General features: G+C 35.1%; 3 protein-coding genes and 1 pseudogene across 4 annotated transcripts; 3 read left to right on the plus strand and 1 right to left on the minus strand.

Moving 5' to 3' along the window:
* Window positions 1-14,438: 14,438 nt before the first annotated feature.
* On the plus strand, window positions 14,439-18,556 carry LOC143584388 (chloride conductance regulatory protein ICln-like; annotated as a pseudogene). The gene is made up of 7 exons (XR_013144352.1): window positions 14,439-14,631; window positions 15,279-15,401; window positions 15,575-15,689; window positions 15,794-15,853; window positions 16,266-16,322; window positions 16,412-16,503; window positions 18,265-18,556. The product of XR_013144352.1 is annotated as a chloride conductance regulatory protein ICln-like (transcript).
* Window positions 18,557-19,175: 619 nt separating this feature from the next.
* On the plus strand, window positions 19,176-19,769 carry LOC143584385 (21 kDa protein-like). The gene has a single exon (XM_077066457.1). The coding sequence runs from the start codon at window positions 19,176-19,178 to the stop codon at window positions 19,767-19,769; it is 594 nt and encodes a 197-aa protein (XP_076922572.1).
* A 1,212-nt stretch (window positions 19,770-20,981) lies between these two features.
* Window positions 20,982-22,004, plus strand: LOC143584389 (uncharacterized). Its single transcript, XM_077066459.1, has 2 exons — window positions 20,982-21,293; window positions 21,383-22,004. The coding sequence occupies exons 1-2, from the start codon at window positions 21,237-21,239 to the stop codon at window positions 21,974-21,976; spliced, it is 651 nt and encodes a 216-aa protein (XP_076922574.1). The 5' UTR covers window positions 20,982-21,236; the 3' UTR covers window positions 21,977-22,004.
* A 1,418-nt stretch (window positions 22,005-23,422) lies between these two features.
* Window positions 23,423-24,813, minus strand: LOC143584390 (uncharacterized). The gene is made up of 2 exons (XM_077066460.1): window positions 24,179-24,813; window positions 23,423-24,086 (listed from the first exon to the last, which is right to left on the minus strand). Exons 1-2 carry the CDS (start codon window positions 24,233-24,235, stop codon window positions 23,481-23,483), a joined length of 663 nt encoding a protein of 220 aa, XP_076922575.1. The 5' UTR covers window positions 24,236-24,813; the 3' UTR covers window positions 23,423-23,480.
* Between the last annotated feature and the right edge of the window lie 2,989 nt (window positions 24,814-27,802).

Consider the following 27,802-nt stretch of genomic DNA (forward strand, 5'->3'; position numbering starts at 1 on the left):
ACACACGGAATTAACTTTTTAATGTGGAAAAATAAGTTACTAACTTTTTTTATTTACATGAATATAATTAATCATCAATTCAATCAATTAAATAATTACCGTATATCTTGAATGATTATCAATTACCGTATATCTAATATCTAAAATTATAATCAAATATGATATATTGAATCCAATGGATGAAATATCAATTAATTATCTCAAATAAATTAAACCTGGAAGGAAGCCTAATGATTAAACTGACCGAGGTAACGTTGATGGTGAGCATCTTCATCGACGGTGGATCGTGAATTTGACAGATAAATGAATTGAAGGTAGTGATAGGTGGAACATGATGAAACTGTCAATGAGAATGAAGGCGTGAAAGAGGAAAATTGATTTGGGTTTCTAGGTTAAGTTATATTAAAGATAACATAAATAATAAAAATCGTAATTAATTAATAAATAAATTGGTTAATCATTATTAAATTAAAGATTAAATTAAAGTTAAAGAGAATCATTAAACAGAATTGATTGTATCTTATTTTAATTTAATTTTGATTTATTTTATTCAAATGAAAATTAGAGAGGTGGTAGATATAGATGAAAAGTTTAGAAAACAACCAATAGAAAAAAAGGAAGTGGAATTAAAGCCTATTGGTTTAATAGTATATATAGATATTCATATATATGTTTTCTAAATTTCTTTTATATTTTAAGCGTATCGACGGTCACAAACAAGGTAAATGTGGAATTTAGATGTTAAAAAATATCTAAATCGATTTAAGCTTGTCGTTTGAAGTATTTAAAAAAAACTAAAGTCATATTAAAAGAGTTTAATAACTATTTAAATAAATAATTCAATTAATATATTAAGAAAGAAACTATAAAAATCATTTAAATCCTTTCAAGTAGACTACTTTCTCTATATTAGTATATCAAACTAATTATTCACTTTAACATATTTGATTAAGTAAAGTTTTAAATGTTATAATTTTCTATTTAGTAAAAAATCATATCGATTCATGTTTAAGCGTTAGAAAAGTTATATTAAGCTGGCTGAAAAGTAGATTTATTAGTGTAAAAGTATGAAAAGAGTTTAAACCGAGATGGGTTTATGGTGGGGTGGAGGTGGGGCTAGTGGAGGTAGTGGTGGTGGCGGGGTTGGGTGAAGGTTGTGGTGGTGGACGGTGGTGGTGGTGGTGGTGGTGAGGGTGGGGGTATAACGGTCATTACGTCGTGAAATTGAACCGGGGTAAAGCTCCGGCGAGTTGTTCGGTGGTGGAAGCTTCGTGTAGTTTAAGATCAGTTTATGAATTTGTGGAGAATTAAAGATGAAGATGAAGATGATGAAAAAGATAAATATGAAGAAGATGAAGTTAGGAAAAAAAATATGAACTGACCAGATAAGAAACATTAAAAAACCGTATTGGTAGACTGTTTTATAAAAAGTGAATTAAGTTAAAAATATGGTCGGAACAAACGAGATTTTTAAAAATCTCGTCTGGTGTGTCAGATCCTTTACACATGTTACATTTTGATTGGTTTGAAAATCTCGTCGTTTATTTTACCAAAGCGCCTTCTCAGTACATATTTAATGGGTTAGTTTGGGAACTTGGACCCATTTAGGATTTTCTCTCTCTCTCTCTTGTTTTGGATCATTTTGAGAATTTGTCTATATTTGTCGTTCATGAAAAAACCTATAAGGTCAACTTTTAGTTATTTTTTGATAGAATATAGAATTGTTATGATAGAATATAGAATTGTATTGTGGCTCAACTGATTGCCTTTCTCATTCATTTACCTCCAATATAAATACAATCGTACATGCTACAATCAAGGTGACAAATATGGAAAAGTATATTCTATACAAATAATATATTTTGCATGATCTTTATAATGATTGTGTCTAATATACCCCCTCAGTCTAAGCTGGAGGATCACGAATGCTTAGACTGTCTCGAAAATCTTCAAACAGTGCACGAGGAAGCCCTTTGGTAAAAATGTCAGCGAACTGATGGCGTGAGGGGACATGTAGAACTTTAAGTTGTCCGCTTTGAACCTTTTCCCTGACAAAGTGAATGTCGATCTCAATGTGTTTAGTGCGTTGATGTTGAACTGGATTGCCCGAAAGGTAAATGGCACTAACATTGTCACAATAAACCAAAGAAGCACGGGAAAGTGGTCGACCAACTCAAGTAACAAATTATGGACCCAAAAAAGTTCCACCACAACATTAACAACCCCACGATATTCAGCTTCGGCACTCGAACGAGAGATTGTGGACAGTCTTTTAGGACGACTAAGAAATGAGATTATCACCAAGATATACGCAATATCCAGAAGTGGAACGAGTATCGGGACAACCCGCCCAATCAGCATCAGTGTAAGAGATTAGTGAAGATATCTGACTTCGACGCATGTATAACCCCTTTGATAGCGTTCCCTTAACGTACCGTATAACACGTCGGAGGGCGGTCATATGCTCGATGCGAGGCGCATGCATATGCATGCAAATTTGTTGAACCGCATATGATATGTCCGGACGCGTGAAAGTCAAGTATTGTAGGGCTCCGACGAGCTGTCGATACGGTGTCGGGTCATCAAGAAGTGAGCCCGCGGTGGAACTGAATTTGCCTGTGGTATCCACTGGTGTATGAACTGGGTTGCAATCTTTCATATTTGCCCGCTGAAGAATATCCATGGCATATGTGGACTGAGACAGAAAGATGCCATTGGGGTCCCGAGAAACTGACAATCCAAGAAAATAACTTAAGGGACCTAGGTCTTTCATGGCAAATTCATGTGATAGGTGTTTCAAAACCCGACTCTTGAGAGCGGACGACGATGTTGTTAGGATAATGTCGTCTACATAGAGAAGGAGATAAGCAGTGTCATTACCGTGCATGTATATAAATAAGGAGTGATCACATGCACTATGACGAAACCCCAACGTAGTGACATAATCGGTGAACCTTTGGTACCATGCTCGTGGGGCTTGTTTTAACCCGTAAAGTGACTTCTTTAGGCAACACACGTGATGTGGTAAATGCGGATGTCTAAATCCCATAGGTTGATGCATATAAACTGTTTCAGATAAATTGCCATGTAAGAACGCATTTTTAATATCTAGCTGATTGATGTCCCAACCGTGATAAAGGGCAATGTTTAAAACAAAACGAATGGTTGCCGGTTTAACAACTGGACTAAACGTCTCATCACAATCAATGCCAACCTGTTGCGACCTGCCATCACAAACAAGACGAGCCTTATATCGTTCAAGAGAACCATCAGATTTTGTTTTATGTTTAAAAAAAACAAATGCACCGAATTACATTCATGTTATATTGACGTGGTACTAACTCCCATGTGTTATTTTCAATAAGAGCATTGAACTCATCAGTCATATCTCGTGTCCAAACGGGGCTGGCGAGAGCCTCGGACGGGTTTCGAGGGAGAGGTTCAAGTGTAGTGTGAGTGTGTAGGTTAAAAATCTTTTTAGGTTTAGAAATACCTGCCATGCCCCTAGTTGTTATCGTACGTGCCGGTGGCGGGTGTGAAGGGGCAGATTCCACTTGAGTGGCAGTGGAAGGTGGCGTGGAGGGTGTTGATGAGTGAGAGGGAGAGGAAGGTGGGGAAAGGGAATTGATGCTGGAAGTGTGTGGTGGTGAGTGTGTATGTGTCGTAGGAGACATGTAATGGGTTGGAGAAGTGGGTGGTGTTTGTGTTGGCAGTTGGGTCTGGGCAGTTTGTGTCGACAGTTGGGTCTGGGCAGCTTGTGCTGGGTTAAGAGATTGGGCTTGAGGGGTGGATATAGTGAAGGAAGGTGGGCATGCAGTATGTGACGGGGAGTCACTGGATATAGTTAAAATTTTCGATGATGTTCTTCGCGTTCATCATTATTATCGAAAATTATACATATGTTCGTTCAAAATCTAGATTAAAATTTGTTAATGATTATTTAAGGAAATAATTTTTCAAATCTTGGATAATTTAGAAGTTTTAATATTTTCTTAAAATATTTGAATCCCCTTAAAATAGGAAACAAATATAATTGTTAATCATTAAAAAGATTTGAACTAAATCTTATCATTATTAATTTAGTTAATAAAGATCATGTGTTAAGGGCTTAAACCAGTTTACGGGTTCACGGGCTATTTAAAAATCATGTATTATGAGCTTAAAATAGCTTATGTGTTCTAAGAGTTTATGAGTTTCTAAAATGGTTTGGGGTCATAACCCATAAACCCGAAACTCACTAATACAGGAATTAACGTTTTCCATAAAACTCCATAAAATATGTAAACACCCAAATAGTGAAAAACCCACTAAAAGCCGGAAACTGGCAATTCCCGGGAACCCAAAATTTCCGAGAATTAATTCCGCAAAATAAGGTCCTACCGGAAACTTAAAAATCATTACTCTAAACATTTCCGCTGTTAACTAATTAAATGTTTTCTAAACCTTAAATATTATAAAATTTTACAAAACATAAAGGCTTAACTTGAATGAACTTTTGATGTAACACTTCTGCCCAAAGGTGATGAGTTACATTTACCCTATCATTCAAGTATAATTGAAAAGATTTTATTAGTTTTGCTTAACATAATACAAATGTCTCACTTCTGCCCAAATTTGATTTGTTACATTTTTATTTAACAAAACTAGCCCTTGCATAATAAAAATAATTGTCTCACTTCTGCCTAAATGTGATATGTTACAATTGTTTTGCACATATACTTATATAAATTTTAATTCTGCCCAAAGGTGATTTATTTTTTTTGTTTAAGCAGAACCATTAATTATAGTCTATTAGTTTGATGTTAATAATAGACATATCACATCTTTAATAAAATATAGTGATTCTCATATTAATGATCCTTCATTAATCTAATGATCATAAACTTTAATCTATATTATTTTAATATCCCATAATATTACTCACTATATTTTCTTTCATTAAATAATGATCTCATCCAAATCATCCACTCTAATCTTAAAATACAATTTATCTCATAAAGAGTTTTAATAACATTTAGCTCTTCTCAATTTTAATTATTCATTAAGACATGATATGGTTATCCTACTGCTCTTTCTAATAACAATCATTATTAAAAACTAGAGCATAACAAATGGGATGCGTCAATCATAATGTCTCTTATAATAATGATAATCAATAATTTATTTAAATAAATGTTATCACTAGAGTTATTCTTGATTTAGTTTTTCCTAAGACTAATCAAAATAACTCATAAGATGCATGCATTCTTTCTTGAAAATTCTAACTATAAGGTTAAATGGCATTACCGAATACATCATAATGTAAAATACTATGACCCATAAAATTAAGGGCTTACACATGGAAATAAATACATTTTTTAGTACATTACATACTAAAATTTTCAGCTGTACAATTTGGTGCCTTACGAATCAACTATAACACTCAGAAGTACCAAAGGAAAATGAGTGTGTTGATCAGCAACATATGTACACGAAAAGAAATGTCTGGTGCTAGAAATAAGATGTTATTCAACTCACAACCACTAAAACCTAAAAGAGGATAATTCTAAGGTTCATAGACAAATACAAGTATTACTTTCAGCTTTAGGTTTCTTAAGGAGAAGTCACATTGCAAAAATATGCCATTAGATTAGGCATAGACATTACAAGACTATCCGTAATTCAAAAGAACAGCTGGCTAAAATTGATAGTTGTATAATAATGATATATAAGTCTGCTAATCCGAATATTCCCATTAGCACATGATTTGTTGAGTCTAGTTCTATATGTTTACCCGAAATCAACAAATACTAACATGAGTGTCAGTGACAAATTTAAATATTAAGGTTATTAGAACCATGATAAACTGTCTTTTAATTACACTTTATGATACCTTAAATATTCTGAAGATTAATCAGAATTTAGTATCAATACTTAAGTTACATTATGACAGTTATAAGGTTTGCATAACCAACATAAAGTCACTCTTACCTTAAACTTTTATATTATTTTGTTATCAATTCTGGATTGAAACATTTATAAAATAGAACTAGATGATAATGTATACTTTCACAAATTTTGTTATAATGCAAATAAAAATTTAACGAAATACAAATGAGACCTATAATATTCATTTATTAAAACCAAATTTCATGAGAAATCATGACATGGTTGATGAGGGTGATTTTTCATATAATCTCATTCTTAGTGATTTTAAATCATGTGTTAAATGCCCTAAACATTACTTGGCATAAAGAATAAGTCCACCATAAGTTATATTTCACTGACATTCATGAAACTTATTCAAACAGAATATTCAGACATAATTCTTTTATCATTTAATGCTATTTACTTGTATCTAAACAGTATTCTATGGCCCGCGGTCTTAAAGAGATCCGTTCATATATACTTAATACGATTTCTTCTAAATATGTCCTTTAAGTTTATTGCGAGTGGAGAGTTCATAACATTTGTACCCCCTGTGGTTGGAAGGATAGCCAAGGAAGACACATGGGGATGATCGGTTTTGTAGTTTATTAATAGAGGTGGAGGGGAAGAGAGGGTAACAAAGGGAACCGAAAGTTCGTAGGTGGGAATAGAGCGGGTGTTTCGATATAAGAGATAGGTGGGTGTGTGATTTTCTTTTGTTTTATTAGGTAAGATGTTGAGGATATATGTAGCAAGTTGAAGGGCATGGTGCCAGAAAGTTGCGGGAACGGAAGCTTGTGAAAGAAGGGTACGAATGATGTTATTTATGGTACGGATTTTTCGTTCAGCTTTCCCATTCTGAGAGGATGTGTGGGGACACGAGAAACAGAAGGTCATATCGTGTTTGGCACAAAAGTCATGAAAGGATTTGTTGTTATATTCTGTGCCATTGTCACATTGAAATGATTTTATAATAATGTTAAATTGGGTTTGTACGTATTTATGAAAGTTAAGGAAGACAGAAAATACATGTGACTTATTAGACAAGGGGAATGTCCATAAGTAATTAGTGAGGTCATCGAGAAAAAGAACATAATAGCGGTGACCCCTGGTGCTAAGCACCGGTGAGGTCCATAAGTCACTATGTAAAATATCAAATGGAAGGTAAGTAGTAGATAAGGAATCATAAAAAGGCAACTTAACTTGTTTGCCAAAAATGCAAGACTGACAAATATGTTTAACACAAGGTTTTTCAAAAGAAATAAATTGTTTATTATTCAAAACTTGCAATAAAGAACTTCCAGTATGCCCTAGTCTTTTGTGTCAGAGATCCTGTGATAAAGCAGCAAACGTGGTTGGACTGGTAACTTCAATGTTGGTAGAAGGTGAGAGTGGATAAAGATCGCCAGTACTATTGCTGCGGAGGATAGGTATCCACGTCCGGTAATCCTTCACATGAAAACCAAAAGGATTAAATTCAATGGAAATCATGTTATCAGTGGTAAGACGACGGGCTGATAATAGGTTTTTAATAAGGTTAGGAGCATAAAGAATATTATTAACATGTATAGGCTTATGAGGAGTGTGGATTTTGGTGTAGCCAGTCCCGAGAATCGGGATTTGAAACCCATTGCCAACGACGATATTTTTCGAAATGCGATTATTGAAATAAGACGAGAGTGTACCTGTCGTGTTGGTCATATGATTGGTGGCCCCGGTGTCAAGATTCCACTGCAAATCCGGATTCAAAGTCATCGTATTAAAGGCTTGGTCAAGGGCTGTTGGCACATACTGGTTAGGTTGTTGAGAATAATAGGCTTGTGGTGTTGGTGGTGGACCAAGGATCCCAGGTTGAGAATTAGGACCAGCCATAGATCTTGGACGCAAGTTTGGTGCAGTGGGGTACGGGACGGGTGGTGAATGCCATGGTGTATTTTGCCAATTCCAAGAAGGATTCCATGAGGTGGTAGGGTACCCCTGGTATTGGCTGTGACCTATAGGCTGTTGGGTAGAGCCACGACCTCGTCCACGGTACCCCCTGCCTCGACCTCGTTGTGATGTTTCAACAGCCGTCGGAGACACCTTTGCCGTATGATTCACGGGGTGTTTGAGTGGAGGGAGGTTGGACGGTGGTGTGTAGTGCAGTTCCAGCAACCATTGGAGTGTGGACCTGGCGTCTCGACTCTTCCTATGTCAGTTGAGAACGGGCTTCAAAGAAAGTAGGGAGTGGAACTGTCTGGCTGATTAACATTCTGATGGAATCATATTCAGTGTGGTGTAAACCTGCGACCAACTGAAGCACCAAATCGGTATCGGACATAGGTGCTTTGAGATTCGCCAATTGATCGGAGATGACCTTGAGTTCTTGACAGTAGTCAGAGATGTTTGAGAAGCTTTCAAGTTTGGTGTGGACTAGACGGATTTTCAACGCTATCGCCCGGGATGCTTGGTTATCTTGAAACAAATGGGCGATGGCATCCTGGCGGTTGCACCGGGTTTGATTATTGTCATGAGGAGATCATTGGATATAGTGCTATATATCCATTGTTTAACAATTGCATCAAGTCGGTCCCATGATACCAGACTGGTCTGTTTGTGTTTGTTTTTGTCTTCTGTGGAGGCTTTGGAGGATGAAGATGAAGAAGTATTGTTTGGCATGATATGGTCAAGAACATCAAATACAGTACAATGGATAGTGAAGAGCTCAACCCATGAGGTGTACAGACCATTCTGTAGTTCAAGGGTAAGAGGGATGAAGGTTTTGATGTTATTGACCGTCAAAGCCGGATGTGAGACAAAAGCCATGTGAGAAAGTGATATGATGGTAGAGGAAGAACAAGGGATGGTGACAGGAGGATGACGGCAGTAGGGTTTGAAGGTTAACCTAGTTTGATACCATGATAGAATATAGAATTGTATTGCCTTTCTCATTCATAATATAAATACAATCGTACATGCTACAATCAAGGTGACAAATATGGAAAAGTATATTCTATATAAATAATATATTTTGCATGATCTTTATAATGATTGTGTCTAATATTTTTTATAAGTATTACTTTTCTAAATTAAAAAAATAATAAAAGCTTGCTTAATATTTATAAAAATTTAAAAGAAAGATTAATGGGTTTTTAAATAAGCCCCTCTCCCACGAGTGTAGGGTTTTCAATATACTAACGGTCAAAGTCAACTCGCTTGCCCCCCACGACATATTTAATCAATTATGACATTATTAATTATTAATTAAAATACAATTTAAAAACTTATAGTTTGTTAGATTAATGTTATAGAGAGAAAAGAAAACACACCAAACATTGAAGAAAATATGCAATAAAATGCAGTTTTTCATCATTTGTTATTGCACAATTATATGCCGAATTGTTGATTATATTCTTTTAAAGAGGAAAATATAAAAACAAAAATACATACTTTCAAAAAAAAAGTGCCAACCGAAATATCTACTACCATCTACAATAAAGAAATCCTCTGTAGGGTTTAACTTTTAACGGATGGTCATATGACGTTTGTTATGCACGTCGGTAGTGAAGGCTGGCTACAAACGTGGGCCGGATTTTTTTTTTCAGCTATAAAGTTTTTAAATATTTGGTTTGTATATATATAAATTTTTAAGGAGTAGTTTTATAAATATTTATATACTTTAAACTTTGTTAAAATAATTTAATTGATAAATATATAAACAATTTATTCTTTTAATAAATCAATATACTTTTCATATTACACGATATGTGTATTTGAATATAACTACTTTACCATTTATAAAAATTTAAACGAATATAAATGAATAAACATAAACAGATGTTCACGAACATAAATAAATGAACAAAACGTGTATATTCATGTTCATTCATTCAAAAAAAGATAACTAGATCCCTTTTAAGTTGTTAAATTATTACTTATTTTTTGCAAATATGTTCACTAGCATGTACATGGATTTTTTTTATATGTAAAAAATTGTTGATGACCTTTTTTTAGGAAAAAAATAGAAAATATGTTGGTTTTTTTCTGGTATTTGTCCTATAAATAGTATAAATCCGTAAAGAAAATGACTAAAATAAATGACAAGGTAATGTTTTAATCTAGCATAGTAGCCTACATGATATTCAGGTTAACAAAAAAAAATGATTTACATAGTCCTCGTATATGTAACAAGTGTGAGTTATCGATATTTATCAACATATAATACCAACATTAGATTAAACAAGTTTATGGAATGTAAACTGCAGAATACCCATAATGCTTAGAGACATGGATTTAGGATTGCCTAAATATATGCTAATATAGTCGATGCTTGAGTCATTGGCTTAAGAATGTGTTTATTATAGCCAATTTGTGGTATTATATATGTTCATGCATTCTACCATTTTAAATATATATTCAAGTGGTTGCTTTCCACAAAACGTCCATTCTTCTATTGCATCAAGACATCATCAATATGAAAACTCGTATTTGATTTTAAGTCCATAGAATAATGTAACCATTCATAATTGCATCTAGTCTAGTGGTATAAAATGTTATTCTCATCCAAGTGACGGGAGTTTGATTTTATTGGTGGATGAAACACTAGTCTAAACTGGAGTCAAAATCGACATTTTCACAAGGTGAGGTGAATCAGAATGAGTGATCTGAACTGTAAAACCAATGCTATTAGCCTCGTTACAAGAATGAGGGCTTCCTGTAACCATCCTATGACGTGAGATTCAGTATTGTAAGTTGTGAGTAATATGAGTAAAAGCCAAGAGGGTCAATTCATTTTACCATTCGGAGATGTCTTCTATCTATAGCCGATGGGATGAAACCGTTGAATGTTATTGGACCAAACATCGTTATCGGAATATTCATTTGGCCCCCTATCTGATTTATAGTAGAGATCGTGGAAGCCGTTTGGGCGTGATCACTAATGTTCAAAAAAAAAAAAAGAAGTTGCTTGTACACATTTTGGCTTCCTATGAGTTAAGAGAAAGGCACGTGACTAGAGTGAAGGGATAACACGTGAAGCATGCTATGAATGAACTAGTTTAAAGTTTGACCCCCCACTAAATGAACTTTATTTTAACTTTATCATTGCAACCACCGATTTATTTAGCTTTTACGGTGTCGGTCACCAGTAATTATTTTAAGTTTGTACAATTACACAAAACACTAAACGAGATTTATAAAATTCCGAGTTTAGTTGGGACATATCGGAGTTAGTTTTAGGTCAAATCTACAAACACGTTACGTCAGTTTTCGAAATTTTGAGTGCCCCAAATGAGTACTATAAGACGCATACTTAATATATAATTCCTCCCCCCCCCCCCCCCAAAAAAAAAAAACAGTTTCATATATATTAGTTTATTTTTTCTAAAGATCGATGTTAATCATAATAACAACGAACAAAACATATTTAAAGAATCGTGAGACCCTCCTAGTTCTCAAACAAATAAGGCTCGATTTAATCTCTGAATGTTTATTGTCGAGTAAACAAAAAATGGTGTTAGACTATTACTACTGGCCCTCTTTGTTTGTTTTTAACGAGGCTGAAGTGGCGGTTAAGGCCCACCTTAATTCATGGATGGCCCTAAAACATGCTTCGCTACATGTGGAGGTTCAGGGTAACCTGACATGCTTACGGTTGACCCATTTATTCTTTATAGGTTTTTTTTAAAGTATATTTTATGGAATACATTACATCCCTAAACGACTATTTTATGTCAAATATAACAAATAAAAGATAAATAAGCAACATAGTTTATAGCTAAACATAAGTATTCACCCGCGTATGTGTTTTTATTTAAAAAGTCCGTGTCTATTTTGACTCACGAATTACTATGTCGTTTTAGGATTCATCTGTCTAGCAGCAATTTAAATTATAATAATATATACATTAAACACATCAATAGTATACGAATCATTAGTATGTTTCTAGTGGATACTAAAAGTTACCACTTACCACTCTATGTGATCAATTAGTACAAATAGGTTACCAATTATTCACAAAGAACACATGTTATAATTAACAACAATTAATATGTTTTTAGTGGATACTAATAGTTACCACTTTATGTGATCAATGAATACAAATAGGTTACATTCACCAAATGACATCATCATTAGTTTCCCTTTAGGTTCATATGTCGTCTTCCAAATCATGGTGACAATTATGCTTCTAATGCTACGTGTATGTTCTTTATACTTTCATACTTTTGTTGTTAACGCCGTCACCGTTAAATCACACGGAACGTAAAAGGGGTCGGCCCATTAAAAATCATAGACTAAAGCCCAACAAACAAGTCATGAACCCAATTGATAAGAGGGTCCAACAAGCAAGTTATATTTTAGTTTGGGCTTTTTGTATAACATGGTGTTCAAACTAGAGGTGTACAAAACCGATTTTAAAACCAAACCGAACCGTTTCGGTCAACGGCTGGTCAAAACCAGTTTAACTCAAACCGGTTTAGAAGCAAGATAGGTCAGCCTAGTCACGTCGGTTTGGTTCAGTTCGGTTTGTAAACTGGTTTGGTATATCTTAGGGGAACCGGTCGTGAAACTGACGGTTTGGGTGAAACTGGTTTTTTTGTACACCTCTAGTTCAAACCATGTGACCAGGTTTTTGGGTTGGTTGATCGGGTATTTGGGTTCACGTAAATTGGTTTTTGGGTATGAGCGGGTCAGATATCGGACTTGTTGGATATTAGACCCAAAAATACGAACATGAAATTAGGATAATGCTTATTTTGAATCAAATATTATCTAAAAGATATACAGATTGCATTATCTAAAAATATACGCCAAAATCTTGATCGCCCTCCATAAAATTACGATTAAGCATCTGACCCCCCCCCCCCCCCCTCTCCAGTGAACAAATATCATGGGGCCGACTGTGAGAGTAGCAACATATTTGATCTTCAAGATAGTTTTTGACATTCAATGCTTGTATTTGTTCATTTCCATGTTGTCTGAACTTCACGACACCTTATTCTAAACGCATACATTCTTTGATTCTAGACTAACAATATTCCACAATAAAGTACATGTAACTTGTACATCCGAAAATGTATAATAGGCCAGCGACATTTCACTACATGTGACTAAAGCCAGCCAGGGACCCCATTGGGGCTTAGTGAAGAAAGTGACTCTAGCTAGCCAGGACCCTATTGGGGCTCAATGAAAAGAAGTAACTCGAGCTAGCCAAGGACCCCATTGGCCATTGAGACTTAACTAGGTTAGACACTCAAGTCACCCAAGACCCATTGTGGCTTAAAAAAGGGCAGACACTCAATCCACTAGCTAGCCAAGGACCCATTATGCATCATTTAACTTATTGCTTCACTATAAAGTCTTCTTCTTTTTCTTTAAATATCATTCAAGAAAATATCAAACTAAATTGAGCTATTGGTCAGATGCAAATTAATGCCACTGAAGCATACATCAAAACCATAAAAATGGTAAGTTTTTATACAATTTTTTAAAACTATTTAGATCAATGCAAAGTTACAATAACAAACAAACCCCGTGAGGAGTAGCAATGTAGCATCAACGCGTTCATAAGTAGATCTCCTGCCTCTTAATCACCAACACGTTTTGGGTTTAATGCTAGTGTACGGGAGAAGATTTCCACAGTTAAATGTGCTCATATAAGATTAATAGCATGATGGGTGACCTCATGGGAAGTTTCCACTTGGACAAAGTGGACAATATTGGTGGTATGGGAGGCTGAATGCTACAGGTTAATTCGATTATTTATACGCATATACATATAAGACTATCCGTCGTCGAAGCTTCAACAGGGCGCGAATGCTAGCTTTTTGCTACGTCCCTCGTAAACACCACATTTTTTTGGGGGGGGGGGGGAGGCGATCCCACTCACATACGCTACAGGACAATTTCGAGGGGAATGTTTGGGAAAGTGGCTCGAGAGCAGAAGCTTTATCTAGAACAAGATCTTTATCCGACTCCCAGCGTCATGATGTGACGAATTATTAGACGATGAATCAAAGGCCAACGAAAACCCACAACGGATAGTATAATCAAATCATAACAACCATATCTAAATCTCATAATCGAACAATTCATTTCTAAAATTTAAACTGAGATAGTTACACATATAGTCTATGTGATTTGGGTACATTACTATATTTGGTACCAAATAGTAAAAAAACACTGTTTCTTTGTGGTTTCAATTCTATAACGAGTTTTGGGTCTAAGCTTAACTCCCATTACTTTCTCTATAATCTTTTAGTTATAATCAAATTTCAGGCTCCGTCTTTTAAGTAACGTATTTACAGGTGTCGTTCTTTATGTTTTACTTTTTTATCAAGCTTCGTCCTTACGCCCTAACCCGGTTTCACTTCTTTCGTTAAGTTTCATCACATGCCAAGCATGTGATGGCACCAAAAAAAGAATGGAAATCGGGTTAGGCATAAAGACGGAGTCTGATTAAAAAGTAAAACATGAAGGACGACGCCTGAAACACGTTACATCAAAGAAGAAGCCTGAAATTTAGAGTGCAATTTAGATCCGAATAAATAAACCCAAACTCAAACCCTAGAACTTGAACCAAACAATGGCGGGAGGATTGAAACCGTTGACGGAGAGGTCAGCCGCCGGTACACCGGTGTTCGATACCGCCGCCGGCGAGGAGGTTATGCACGTGCAGCCTAACGTCTCTATTGTCCTCGGCAACCGTCCGCCGGAGTCCCCTGGAACTCTCTACATCTCCACCAAGTATATATAACCCTAATTTTCTGCACAATTCAATTGCATATTTCTAGCTCACTGTGTAAACGAGCTTACTTACAGAGAGCTTGAGCTCGGCTCGTAAATAGTTTTTCAAGTTCGGGCTCGGCTGGTTTATATTTATTATTTAATTTTTATAAAGTATATATTTAAAGCTCGAGCTCGGCTTGTTTATTTAGTTTTTATATATTTATAAGTAATTTTATATGTATATGTTTTTCTGTTATAATTTTGTATGCAACATATTCAATGTTTATATTTATATAATTACAACTACTTACATACAGTATTTATTAACATTTAGATGAACATAATCAAATGAACTTAAACAGACGTTCATGAACATAAATGAACGAACTTCCTGCTGACCAGTTCATGAACGTTCGGTTCGTTAACAGGCCTAATAATTTTATGTATAACTATAATTATAAAATAAATATAAATTAAACATATTTAATAAAACATATATAAATAATAGTCACGCGTGCCGACTCGAGCTCGATAAGTGAAGCTCGGGCTTCAGCTCGTTTAAGCTCGGGCAATTCGAGCTTTTTGCGAGCCGATCTCGAGTAGATGGCGAGCGGCTTGACTTGTTTACACCCCTAATGATGATTACGTTTCGAGTTTCTATGCAGGCAAGTAGTGTGGTTGAGCGATACCGACATGACAAAAGGCTATGCGGTTGATTTCTTATCGGTGTCGCTTCATGCGTATCTAGGGATCCCGAGGCATTTGAATCTCCATGCTTATATACACAGGTAGTGCTTGTCTTATAATTATAGTTCTATGATTATTAAATTGCTAGGTTTAGAGTTTAGCTAGCTTTTATTATAATAAAATGTTGTAGAGTATGTGTTTACCTGAAACAGAAGGAAAATGGCTGGTATCTGTTGAGTATATTCTAATTTTATTTTATTTTGTATAATTTAAGATTGACACCGGAGATGAAGCGGATGAATCAGAAAGCTGCGATTCAGAAGCAAGTGAGACACTTGATTTGTCAAAGATCACTGAGATGAGGCTTGTGCCTTCAGATCCTACTCAATGTATGATTTACATCACACTTGTATATATAAGTGTGTGTAATTAAAGAAATCCCCTTTTCATATTGCATTAGAATTTCATAACCTTTGATATATTTGATTGACAGTGGATACTATATTCAACATCTTCTGTGAATGCGCAGAGCTAAATCCCGAGCCCGTTGCAGGTGATCTAAGTATCTCTTCATAATGTCTTTTAAGAACAATTTCATACATACCTTTGAAACCATGCATAATATCATATTGCCCAATAAAAAAATTAATATCAGGAATGCCTATTCAAAATACTTGAAGTTTTATATTTACCTATTTTATTGAATACATGTGTAATAAGACCATTATACCCTTTTCTTTTTGTCTGTGCTTCAAACTTTTATATCCAAATGCAAGATTTAAGGGGTCATAATTTGAAAATGGTATATTTGATATTATTTTTTTTACTTTTTTTGTTGGGTAAATATGATGTTTTGCCAAGTTTTGAGCAGCATATATGAAATTCAATTTCTCCCTATTTTTTTGTTGAGCCCATTTAATTGTTGATGTCACTAAATTATCTACATCTGTGTATTATGGCTTCAGCAGAAGAAGAACAGCAACAACACAATTGGATTTTTAGCGCCGATCAGTTGGGAGTCGGTATGTGATTTTTTCAAAGTGTTTTTTGTTAAAAAATATTTGCTCGTCGTGTCATGAAGTCTTATTTTCTGTGACTAACTTGTATTCAGAGGGAGATGACCCGGAGTGGAATGACTCGGACATCCCGTTCACAATTGGTTATTCAAATGGAGACCATGACCTCGCTAGCAGCGTGCTTGAGGTATTTTATTGTCTACTTTGCTTTATATAATAATCAATCTGTTGAATACAACTAGAACTATATTGTTAGTATATTAATCTAATTGTTTGATTCAAGCATTCTAGGAGGCTCTATGCACTAAAATTCCACTACGCGACCTTTTGACCCGTTCCCGTGTTAGCTAAACTTTAATTTGACATGTTTTTATACATTTTGGATAAAACATAACACCATAACCCAAATTGACTTGTTTGGCAAAATCCAATATACGCATTTCTTACTTATATACTAAAGATTAAATAAACTACACGAACGGGTCCTATGGTATGTTATATATTGGATTGTGTTCCAACTTTTGAAAAGCATGAATCTGGTCCTAACCTTTCGCGACTGTGTAACACGTTTGGATCCCTAACACTAACTGATGTTAAAATAGTGATAAGTTGTTGTGAAATGACCATTTTACCCTTTTTAGTAAAAAACAATTTTTATGAAAGGGTATGTTTAGTAAAAACCATTTTACACGTTTGGATCCCTAACACTAACTGATGTTAAAATAGTGACGCCCTGCTTGCGGTGCGCGCATATAATGTATATATGCGTGAACCCTCAGGTGGGCAAAAGTAAAATTGCACTAATTTTGACATTATTTTACTAATCTCATGAAAATAACGTTAAAAGTGGCGGAAGGTTAATCAGGCATCATGTGGTGGCGTTGATAGCCGAATGACAAGGGCACATGCACCAATCAGCCGGTGTCCCGATGATTGAGTGCTATGTGCCTTATGTCCAAGGCTTGATGCAAAACTACTATCGAGCCGGGGGTCTCACCGGAAGCAGTCTCTATATCCCTATGGGATAGAGGTAAGGCTGTCTACATCTTACCCTCCTCAGACCCTACCATAGCATTGCTATTGGTGGGATATACTGAGTACGATGATGATGATGATGATGATGATGATATGTTTAGCAATGGCAACCAATTCTTGAAGGTTCACGCTATGTTTAGCAAAAACTTGGTTTAATATCATATTTACCCAACAAAAACGTATAATATCAAATATGCCTATTTCAAACTTGTGACATTCGTATCCACTTGAATACCTGAAAAGGTTCTTTTGGCTTAGCAACATCTTAGTTCTTTAAGATTGTTTTAACATTCAATGCGTTTATTCATTCACTTACATCTTGTCATGACTTCACGACATGTCGACATCTTATCCTAAACACGCACATTCTTTGAAATTATTAAAGTGCATATAATTTGTACATTATCCGAGATCTATACTTTCATTGAGAAATAGGCCAACTACATTTCACTTTTAAGGTATGATAATAATTAATAATTATATGTGACTAAAGCCAGACAGAGACCCCATTGGGGCTTATTGACGGGAAATGACTCAAGCCAGCCAGGACCCCATTGCCCATTGGGGTTTAATTAGGCCAGACACTGAAGCACACATCAAAACCATGAAAATGGGTCAATTTTTTTACCTCTTTTTAAACTTTAAGCTGTTATGCATATCGTACTTGTATAATAAAGACTAGATAACCATACCCTTACACATTCTTTTCCGAATTGTCAAGATTAATAAAAGGGTAAAATGGTCATTTCGTGTCAACTTAAAATTAATCTTTAAGGCCAGTTATTGCCCAGGACCAAATGTGTCAACAAATTTATAAGTTTCGTTGAACAATTGAAGTTAGTCATAAGGACCAAATTCATAACAATTAACAACTGAGTAGTTATCTGACATTGTGGTTACAAACTTATTGCAGCTTCAAATCAATGACCAACGGTTTGAGGATGCTGAAGAGATGGAGAGTGACAACAGCGATGATCCTCATCAATGAACATCTTGCATAGCTACTTCTAAAGGGTGTTATGGTCATTTCAGTGAGTCAAGTTTGCGCCTTTTGCTTATATGTTGCAGTATCTGGTAGTAATTTAAACTCTTTGTAACACCCATTTGCTTTTCTACAGTTTTAGGCATTGTGACATTAGTCAGTTTATCGTTGATGTGAACATATTGGGGTTGTTTGTTGATTTTGGTTGGAGACAAGTTGTATACATCCGTTCGCAGCCAATACAAAGCGTTTTTTTTTTTTTTTTTTTTAAGCGCGTCTCTCTCTTTACTCATTTGAATTGCTAGCAAAGATTTAGGTTAGGATGCACTATAAAAATAGTTTTATAGCTGTAGTTTCTTAGTAACCCAAAAGTAAAAAAATTTATTGTTTATATCATCCTAAATCATTTATTTATAATCATTAAATTTTTTTTCACAATTTAAATGGTCTCAGAAAAATCCCGTTAAAGTGAATTAATTAAACCGGTGACGCACCGATAAGCATTTGTGTTTGATTAGGGTTCATTACTAGGTTTCACTGAGTTTCCGTCTTTAACCTTGTTGATGATCACATGTCTAGCACAAGATACGTTTACCTGTGTCATTTGTTAGTAGGGTATTGAATTATTGACGGGGTTCGTGAGTTTTTCTTTATTGATCATTGAATTTTTTAATAATAAAATAATAAATAAAAAAGAAAAAGAAATCCTAACAGGCTAACAACCATCTAAAATAATGCAAGGTCTTTCTTAATTTTTTCTTTTCCATAGAATTCGTACAAAGAGAGAGAAATATATAAAAACAAAAACGTAGATAAATCATCTTTAAAAAAAACAAGACAAAATGTCGAGATCCACAATCTTTTTATTCGTAAGGCTAATGATATTTTGCGTCGTTACAACAAATCTTGTATCAGCATTAACCGAAGATTTATGCAAAGAATCGAGCAACCCTGAGGCATGCAAGAAAACCATAGAGAGGTTAAAGAAAGAGAAAGAAGTCGATCCCAATAACACCATTCGCAAGATCATCAATTTCGGTCTTCAAAGAAGCCTAATGCTCAAGACCAACATGACCGATTGGGCCCGCCATCGAAATCTAAAGGCCAATGAGGTTGCCGCCATCAAGGGTTGCTTAGACTCGATTGATGTTACCGTTGATGATTTGAGGAAAACCCTCAAAGAGGTTGACGAGTTAGAGTTGTCTCATAAGACACAAAACATGCAAGAATACATGTTCCATAATGGAAACATCAAAACATGGCTTCAAAACGCCATCAACGAGCTTCAATCTTGTGGTTATGATGATTTTGCGATGCCAGGGTTGGAGGGCCCCATAAAAGAAGATGCATTGAAAAGAGTTGCGGATTTGATAATCGCGACTCAACTTGCTTTATGGACCATGGAATATCCTTCACCGGGCTCAAACCGTCGTTAAGTCCTTTTTTAGGTGGACAATACAAAAGAGAGATGAATTCAGGTTGTATCTTTCACATGGATTGTTGAAAAAAAATGTTGCTAGGCTACAAAGTGTTTGTGTAAAATATATGAAAAACAAGTATTATTTAGATAAATTACAAGCTTGCCAATGCTTCTTAGCACCGAAATATGGCTCAAACTTGTTTATTATATGAACTTCAGTTTAGAGTGGAGTTTGCTTAAACTTGACGTGATTCAAGCATTTAGCTAAGCATAAATAACTCGAACCTAAATTGGCGTTCACATAATAAACAAGCTCAAGCTCGACCTTGATGTACCGAGCTTTATATACTACGCTTAATTATGCTCACAGTTAGTTCCATTATCATATGGTATAAGTATCTACATGAATTACATTCAAGGGGCCAATATGGAGAGAAGAGATAGTATGGGTTTCACAACTTAGGCCCATCCAATGATATATGTCACATTTGATACATTTAACTTAATAGGACCACTACACTTCAATGCTACATAACATGAGACTGACAATACAATGCTACATATAACATGAGATTAATGATTATGCTCATGAAACTCTTATATATATCCATCCCATTTTATCTGCATCTCTTTATAAGGCTGACACATGTGGTCCATAAAAAATATGCATATAGTAGTTTAGTTAAGTAACAGCCTAGATGGTTTGTACATGCATATATGCATATATATATATATATAACAAAACATTAGTCTTTAGTCTTCAATTTAGATCGATAATAACTTGACAACTAAGGACTATTGGATTAACTATTAAGTAATCCTTGTTCTTTAATTATGAAGTCACTGTCCTTCAAATCTGATGATTATTATAAAATAAATCAAGATATTACACTTAATTGGGATTTTTAAGGTATCCACATCAATGCTTATAAAAGTTTCTTTTTGGTTTAGAAACATCTTTGTTCTTTAAGATAGTTTTAACATTCAATGCCTTTATTCATTCATTTCCATGTCGGCACTTCACGACGCCTTATCCTAAATGCGCACATTAGATGACCCTAGAGTAGACTAACCATATTCCATTATTAAAGTGCATATAATTGGTACCTTAATGTAAACCTTTGCAATTGGCCAAATGCATTTCACTTTTAAGGTTTGATAATAACTATATGTGACAAAAGCCAGCCTCGGATCCCATTGGCGCTTAGTGATGGGCTGTCACGACGACTCAAGCTAGCCAGGGACCCTATTGGCCATTGTGGCTTAATGAAGTGAAGTGACTCAAGATAGCCAGAGGCCCCATTGGCCATTGTGGCTTAATATGGGCAGACATCCAAACCAGCCAGTGACCCCAATAGGGCTTAATGCATACATTGGTCTATTTATATGGCCACTGTCCACATGGCTAAATCATACTTTCTACACACTATAAATTGTACTTATTCTTCCTTAAAAATCATATTCAAGAAAAGATCTAACTAAAATGAGTTACTGGTCAGCTGCAAATGCCACCGAAGCATACATTAAAACCATGAAAATGGTAATAACTTTTATACAATCTTTTTTGAACTATTTAGATCAATGCATAGTTTCAAACCAATAATATTCATATTTGAAATTGATATGCAGGGTAAACGAGCAAACGAACCAGACGTAGCTGAGTTCATCTCGGCAATTGCAGCAGGAAACAATGCGCAACTAATGGTGGTTGCATGTGCGGCAACAGCCGGGTTGACCACATTAGGACTCATTGCAGCATCTCATCAAACCGGTGGTAGGCTTGTTTGCATTGTCAAGGGGAATGAAGAGCTTCAATCCTCCAAAGAAGCCCTTAACCAAGACGCAAATCACGTTGAATTCGTTATCGGAGATGCTCAATCTCTTTTATCGAATGAATACAAATCCGCGGATTTTGTGGTGATTGATTGTAACATAGATCATCATGAGGGGATTCTTGAAGCCATGCAAAATGAGAGGGAAAAGAATACGGTTGTGTTGGGGTATAACGCGTATTGGAAAGATTCATGGGTGTGGAGCAGATCAAACACTAGTTTGCTGCCCATCGGAGAAGGGCTGTTGTTGATGAGAGTTGCTGGAAAATGTGAGAACAGTGGTGGTGGAAGAAGGAGCCGTTGGGTGGTTAAGGTTGATAAATGCACAGGTGAAGAGCATGTTTTTAGGATCAGATCACCTGGTGGTACTGGTAGAGTTGTGAAAGCTTAAGCTTTTATTGATATTGGTTTTAAATGTATATAATAATAATAATATTCATATCTCATCCATGATTAATGTTCTACTTGGTGTTGAGCAAATCACTAGAAAGATTAGTGATTTTGCTGACTATTGATTATGGGATGTTTATTGTCATTGCAGTTTTAATCTAGCAATAAAAAAGGTCTTTTTGTGTTATGTGTAATAAAATTTCAAAATGATGTCTGAAAATTTCATGTTTTTGTTGGTCTTAATTGTTTGATTAAGTTTGAATGAAAGATTAGAGTCATTTATATATTTAGTCAAAGGGTCCTTGTGTAATATGTTACTGTGTTAGGCAGTTATGGTAGTTACTATTAACCACTGTTAGTTAATTGTTTAAATATATATAGCCACAAAGTAGTTATATAGTTAAATAACTGTCCTTCAATCTTTTTATAAATAGGGTGTCAATGTAAACAGAAAAACATGTCTTGTTCGACCAATACAAATTCGTTTCGTCTCTTCTTGTTGTTCTTGTTATGTTCTTGATTGTTTGATTGAATCAATGATCTTTTTGGATCATATACTGGTCTTTTAACTAACAAAAAAACACTACAACGTTACTGCCATGTAAGCAGAGGGACATTCACTAACGTTTTCCTTAAACATATGTACGTAACGATTTAACCATAAACAATTATTTAGTAGTCTTGATTTAACCAAGCCCCCTCTCCCTTTGGCGCCCGCCAATGCAATGGTACCTCCCCCTTTGGCGCCCCTCCCTCTCCGCATATAGGTGTTTGGCGACAGCTTATTAAATTGTCTTTATGATAAGCATAGATATGAAGTAACTTCATAGGGGTCAAGGGGATGGAGCCATGGAGGGAAGAGTATGGGTTACACACACCTTGGACCCATTAAACATGTCACACTTGACCAACTTAACTTAATAGGACCACTACACTATAATACATGAGAGTGATGTCCAGCTGCTCGTGCGCTATATAAGACTACCTCGTTAGAACCTCAAACTGAGCCGAGCTTAAACTCAAGCACAAGCTCAAACTACTATTTAAATCCACGAATATAATATTAAAGGATTGGTTAGTAATTTGAGTCTCATACCCGACTATAAAACCGTTTCTTATACCTGTTAACTACATCTTAATTACTCATTACTTATCCGTTTACACGTATACCTCTTTATGATTACATGTTATTAGTTTACTGGTCTGTCAGCCTTTACCCGAAAGCCCAATTTTAAAATCATATAACAATCTAGACTTAAAACATCAAATTAGTCTCACACATCTATGTTTTGCAATATATATTACACACAACATATAAAGAGTTTGGCTGCTTAAAATTCCAATAATACAAAGTTGTAAGATTAAATATTTAATAACATCCCATGATCAATATTCAGTAATATCACTAATCTTCTGGTGGTTTAATCAACACCAAGAAGACAATATAATCATGGATGAACATGAATCTTATATTGTATACATTTAAAACCAATATCAATGAAAGCTTAAACTTTCACAACCCTACCACTACCAGCAGGTGATCTGATTCTAAAAACATGCTCTTCTCCTGTGCATTTATCAACTTTAACCACCCAACGGCTCCGCCTTGCACCGCTCCTGCTACCGACACCATTTCCAGATTTTCCAGCAACTCTCATCAACAACAACCCTTCTCCAATTGGCAACAAACGAGTGTTTGATCTGCTCCATACCCATGAATCTTTCCAATACGCGTTATACCCCAAAACAACCGTACTCTTTTCCCTCTCATTTTGCATGGCTGCAAGAATCCCTTCATGATGATCTATGTTACAATCAATGACTACAAAATCCGCGGATTTGTATTCATTCAACAACAGAGATTCAGCATCTCCGATAACGAATTCAACGTTATTTTCTTCACTGTTAAGGGCTTGTTTATAGGATTGAAGCTCTTCATTCCCCTGCACAATATAAACAAGCCTACCACCGGTTTGATGAGATGCTGCAATGAGTCCTAATGTGGTCAACCCGGCCGTGGCAGCACATGCAACCACCATTAGTTGCGCATTGTTTCCTGCTGCGATTGCGGATATGAACTCTGCTACGTCTGGTTCGTTTGCTCGTTTACCCTGCATAATCAAATTATTATATGGATATTAGATTGTGTTACAAAATACAAATTATTTATCTTAATAGTTGAAAAGATTGCATAATAACTTACCATTTTCATGGTTTTGATGTATGCTTCAGTGGCATTTGCAGCTGACCAGCAACTCATTTTATTTAGATATTTTCTTGAATATGATTTTTAAGTTAGAATAAGAATAATTTATAGTGTGTAGAAAGTATGTTTTAGCCATTTGGACAATGGCCATATAAATAGACCAATGGATGCATTAAGCCCTATTGGGGTCACTGGCTGGTTTAGATGTCTGCCCATATTAAGCCACAATGGCCAATGGGGTCCCTGGCTATCTTGAGTCACTTCACTTCATTAAACCCCAATGGGCAACAGGGTCCCTGGCTGGCTTGAGTCGTCATGACTGCCCATCACTAAGCGCCAATGGGATTCCAGGCTGGCCGTAATCATATATAGTATTATCATACCTTAAAAGTGATCTGAAGTTGGACAATTGCAAAGGTTTACATTAAGGTACAAATTATATGTACTTTAATAATTGAATATAGTTAGTCTAGGGTCATCCAATGTCCGCGTTTAGGATAAGGCGGCGTGTAAGTGCCGACAACATGGAAATGAATGAATAAATGCATTGAATGTTAAAACAGTCTTAAAGAACAAAAGATGTTGCTAAACCAAAAGAAACTTTTTTAAGTATTGATGTGGACACCTTAAATCCCTTTAGAGGGCATCTTTGATCTTTACAACACACATTCAGTGTTCTGTTCACAGCACCAATTAAGTGACATATCTTGATTTACTTTATAATTCTCATTAGATTTGAAGGACGCTGCTTCATAATTAAAGAACAAGTATTCCTTAATAATTAATCCAACACTCCTTATTTGTCATGTTCTTTAGCAGTGATATCTGAAATCTTCTTTGAATGAATCCGAGTTTGATTTTACTTATATAAGTCTAACATAAATTCAGTTAAACCTTTATAATTATCTATCGGGAATATCACGAAGATAAACAACCAAAAGTATTAACAAAATAGCCATTAACTTTGATTTTATATAAACAACTTGACTCTATACAAGTAAAACCAATCATCAACATTTGTGTCAAACCTATGTCTAACTGAATCAGTTTTACATAAATATGGTTATGTGTTTTGCGTAAAAATGTTCACGTGTCCTGATAAGGTTTCATTCACTAAAAGATTTTGTAACAGTTAAGATTACAAACTTCTTTATGTTGTTACCATTATTCCATGAATTTAGTGTCCTTCATGAGGTCAATCAATTATCAAATGTTTTAAACATTCATACAAAATATATTTATTTATTTGTGTGTAATTTTGTGACATATGACATTAATAAAAATCACCCATAACCTGTTAAAGTAAAATTTATTGGACCAGATTCATCTCATACTGCCTTGGGTGTGCCCATTTCACAATGTCTGCAATCAAATATAAAAAAATTAAAAAATTAATATATGTTTCATATATAGTACTACAATATATAATAGGTTAAACTATATTGTTTCAGTTGGTATGTTTGTTTGGTTGTAGAATGTATGTAATGCAAATTTATAAAAAAACGAGAATACAATATCAATACACAAAATCTATTCATGTGTTTTATTATGATAAGTTAACATAAAACATTGTCCAGAAAACCCATTAACAAGAGGAAGTACTTAATTAACCAACCATGTTGGCCTAATCCCCAATTTAGTTAATAACTAAGACATAATTTCAAGCCTGAGCACACGATTTTTGGTATCATACAAATGTTTTAATCTGTTAAAATGTTAATGATTTATGAGATCTTGTATTTGAGTCTCATTTTGAACCTACAATGCCATCGACTTTTATCGTGCTCTTGTAAAATCGATAAGTTGATGACATTAAATCTATGCTATTATCGATTTTAGTTTCAAGTTATTATCGATTTAAATATTTTAAGACTAAAGACTAATGTTTATTATATATGTGTATGTATATACGCATGTATATGTACAAACCATCTAGCCATCTAGGTGCTTACTCTACTCAACTCAACTACGTACTATATACTTATATGGTTAATGAACCACATGAGCCTTATAAAGAGATGCAAATAAAATGGTATGGATGATACAAGAGTTTCATGTGCATAATCACTAATCTCATGTTATATGTAGCATTGTATTGTCAGTCATGTTATGTAGCATACTAGTGTAGTGGTCCTATTAAGTTAAATGTATCAAATGTGACATATAGATATATCTATGGATGGGTCTAAGGTGTGATCGACCCCAAAAGACCAAAATAATTATATTCAACATTACATGATCGGTGATTCAAGTCTCATACCCGTCTATAAAACCGTTTCTTATACATGTTAACTACATCTTAATTACTCATTACTTATCTCATACTCGACTGTAAAACCGTTTCTTATAAACTACATCTTAATTACTCATTACTTATCCGTGTACATGTATACCTCTTTATGATTACATATTATTTAATTACCGGTAGTCTGGTATGCGTGCCTTTACCCGAAGCCCCATTTTAAAATCATATTAAAATCCAGACATAAAACATCAAATAGTCTCACACATCTATGTTTTGAGATGTTTATTACACTCAACATAAAAGAGTTTGGCTGCTTAAAATTTCAATAATACAAAGTTGTGAGATTAAATTTAATAACATCCCATGATCAGCATTCACTAATCTTTCTGGTGATTTAATCAACACCGGCCAAGAAGATGATCATGGATGAGACATGAATCATATATTATATACATTTAAAACCAAATATCAATGAAAGCTTTAAATATTAAGCTTTCACAACTCTACCACTACCACCAGGTGATCTGATTCTAAAAACATGCTCTTCACCTGTGCACTTATCAACCTTAACCACCCACCGGCTCCGCCTTGATCTTCCACCACCACCACCGCGGTTCTCACATTTTCCAGCAACTCTCTTCAACAGCAACCCTTCTCCAATTGGCAGCAAACTAGTGTTTGATCTGCTCCACACCCATGAATCTTTCCAATACGCGTTATACCCCAACACAACCGTATTCTTTTCCCTCTCATTTTGCATGGCTGCAAGAATCCCCTCATGATGATCTATGTTACAATCAATCACCACAAAATCCGCGGATTTGTATTCATTTGACAAGAGAGATTGAGCATCTCCGATGACGAATTCAACGTGATTTGCGTCTTGGTTAAGGGCTTGTTTAGAGGATTGAAGCTCTTCAATCCCCTTCACTATGCAAACAAGCCTGCCACGGTTTGATGAGATGCTGCAATGAGTCCTAATGTGGTCAACCCGGCTGTTGCCGCACATGCAACCACCATTAGTTGTGCATTGTTTCCAGCTGCGATTGCGGAGATGAACTCAGCTACGTCTGGTTCGTTTGCTCGTTTACCCTGAATAATCAATTTATTATATGAATATTAGACTGTGTTACAAAATACAAATTATTTGTCTTAATAGTTTACTACTAGAAAAAGAGATGTTTTTCTACGACTGAATTCCTAGAAAATTTGTTGGAAAAACCAGTTTATAACAGTTTTCCAACAAAAAAGTTACGTTGGAAAAAACATATGCTTGAACATATGCTTGAAAATCGTTTTCAGCCACTTTCCAACAAATTTTCTTACAAAATTGCTACAAAAACATGTTGTAAACTTCTTACAACTTTCCTACAAAA

The sequence above is a fragment of the Bidens hawaiensis genome, unplaced genomic scaffold (assembly GCF_021521415.1).
Source record: "Bidens hawaiensis isolate Kalapana, Puna unplaced genomic scaffold, B.hawaiensis_p1.1 tig00033110_1, whole genome shotgun sequence".
Lineage (NCBI taxonomy): Eukaryota > Viridiplantae > Streptophyta > Magnoliopsida > Asterales > Asteraceae > Bidens > Bidens hawaiensis.

Excerpts from the sequence above, each read along its gene's own strand:
- LOC143584385 (XM_077066457.1), top strand. The coding sequence starts at position 19,176 with ATGTCGAGATCCACAATCTTTTTATTCGTAAGGCTAATGATATTTTGC.
- LOC143584389 (XM_077066459.1), top strand. The coding sequence starts at position 21,237 with ATGAGTTACTGGTCAGCTGCAAATGCCACCGAAGCATACATTAAAACC. Across the intron at positions 21,294-21,382 it reads ACATTAAAACCATGAAAATG|GGTAAACGAGCAAACGAACC; the intron begins GTAATAACTTTT and ends ATTGATATGCAG.
- LOC143584390 (XM_077066460.1), bottom strand. The coding sequence starts at position 24,235 with ATGAGTTGCTGGTCAGCTGCAAATGCCACTGAAGCATACATCAAAACC. Across the intron at positions 24,087-24,178 it reads ACATCAAAACCATGAAAATG|GGTAAACGAGCAAACGAACC; the intron begins GTAAGTTATTAT and ends TTGATTATGCAG.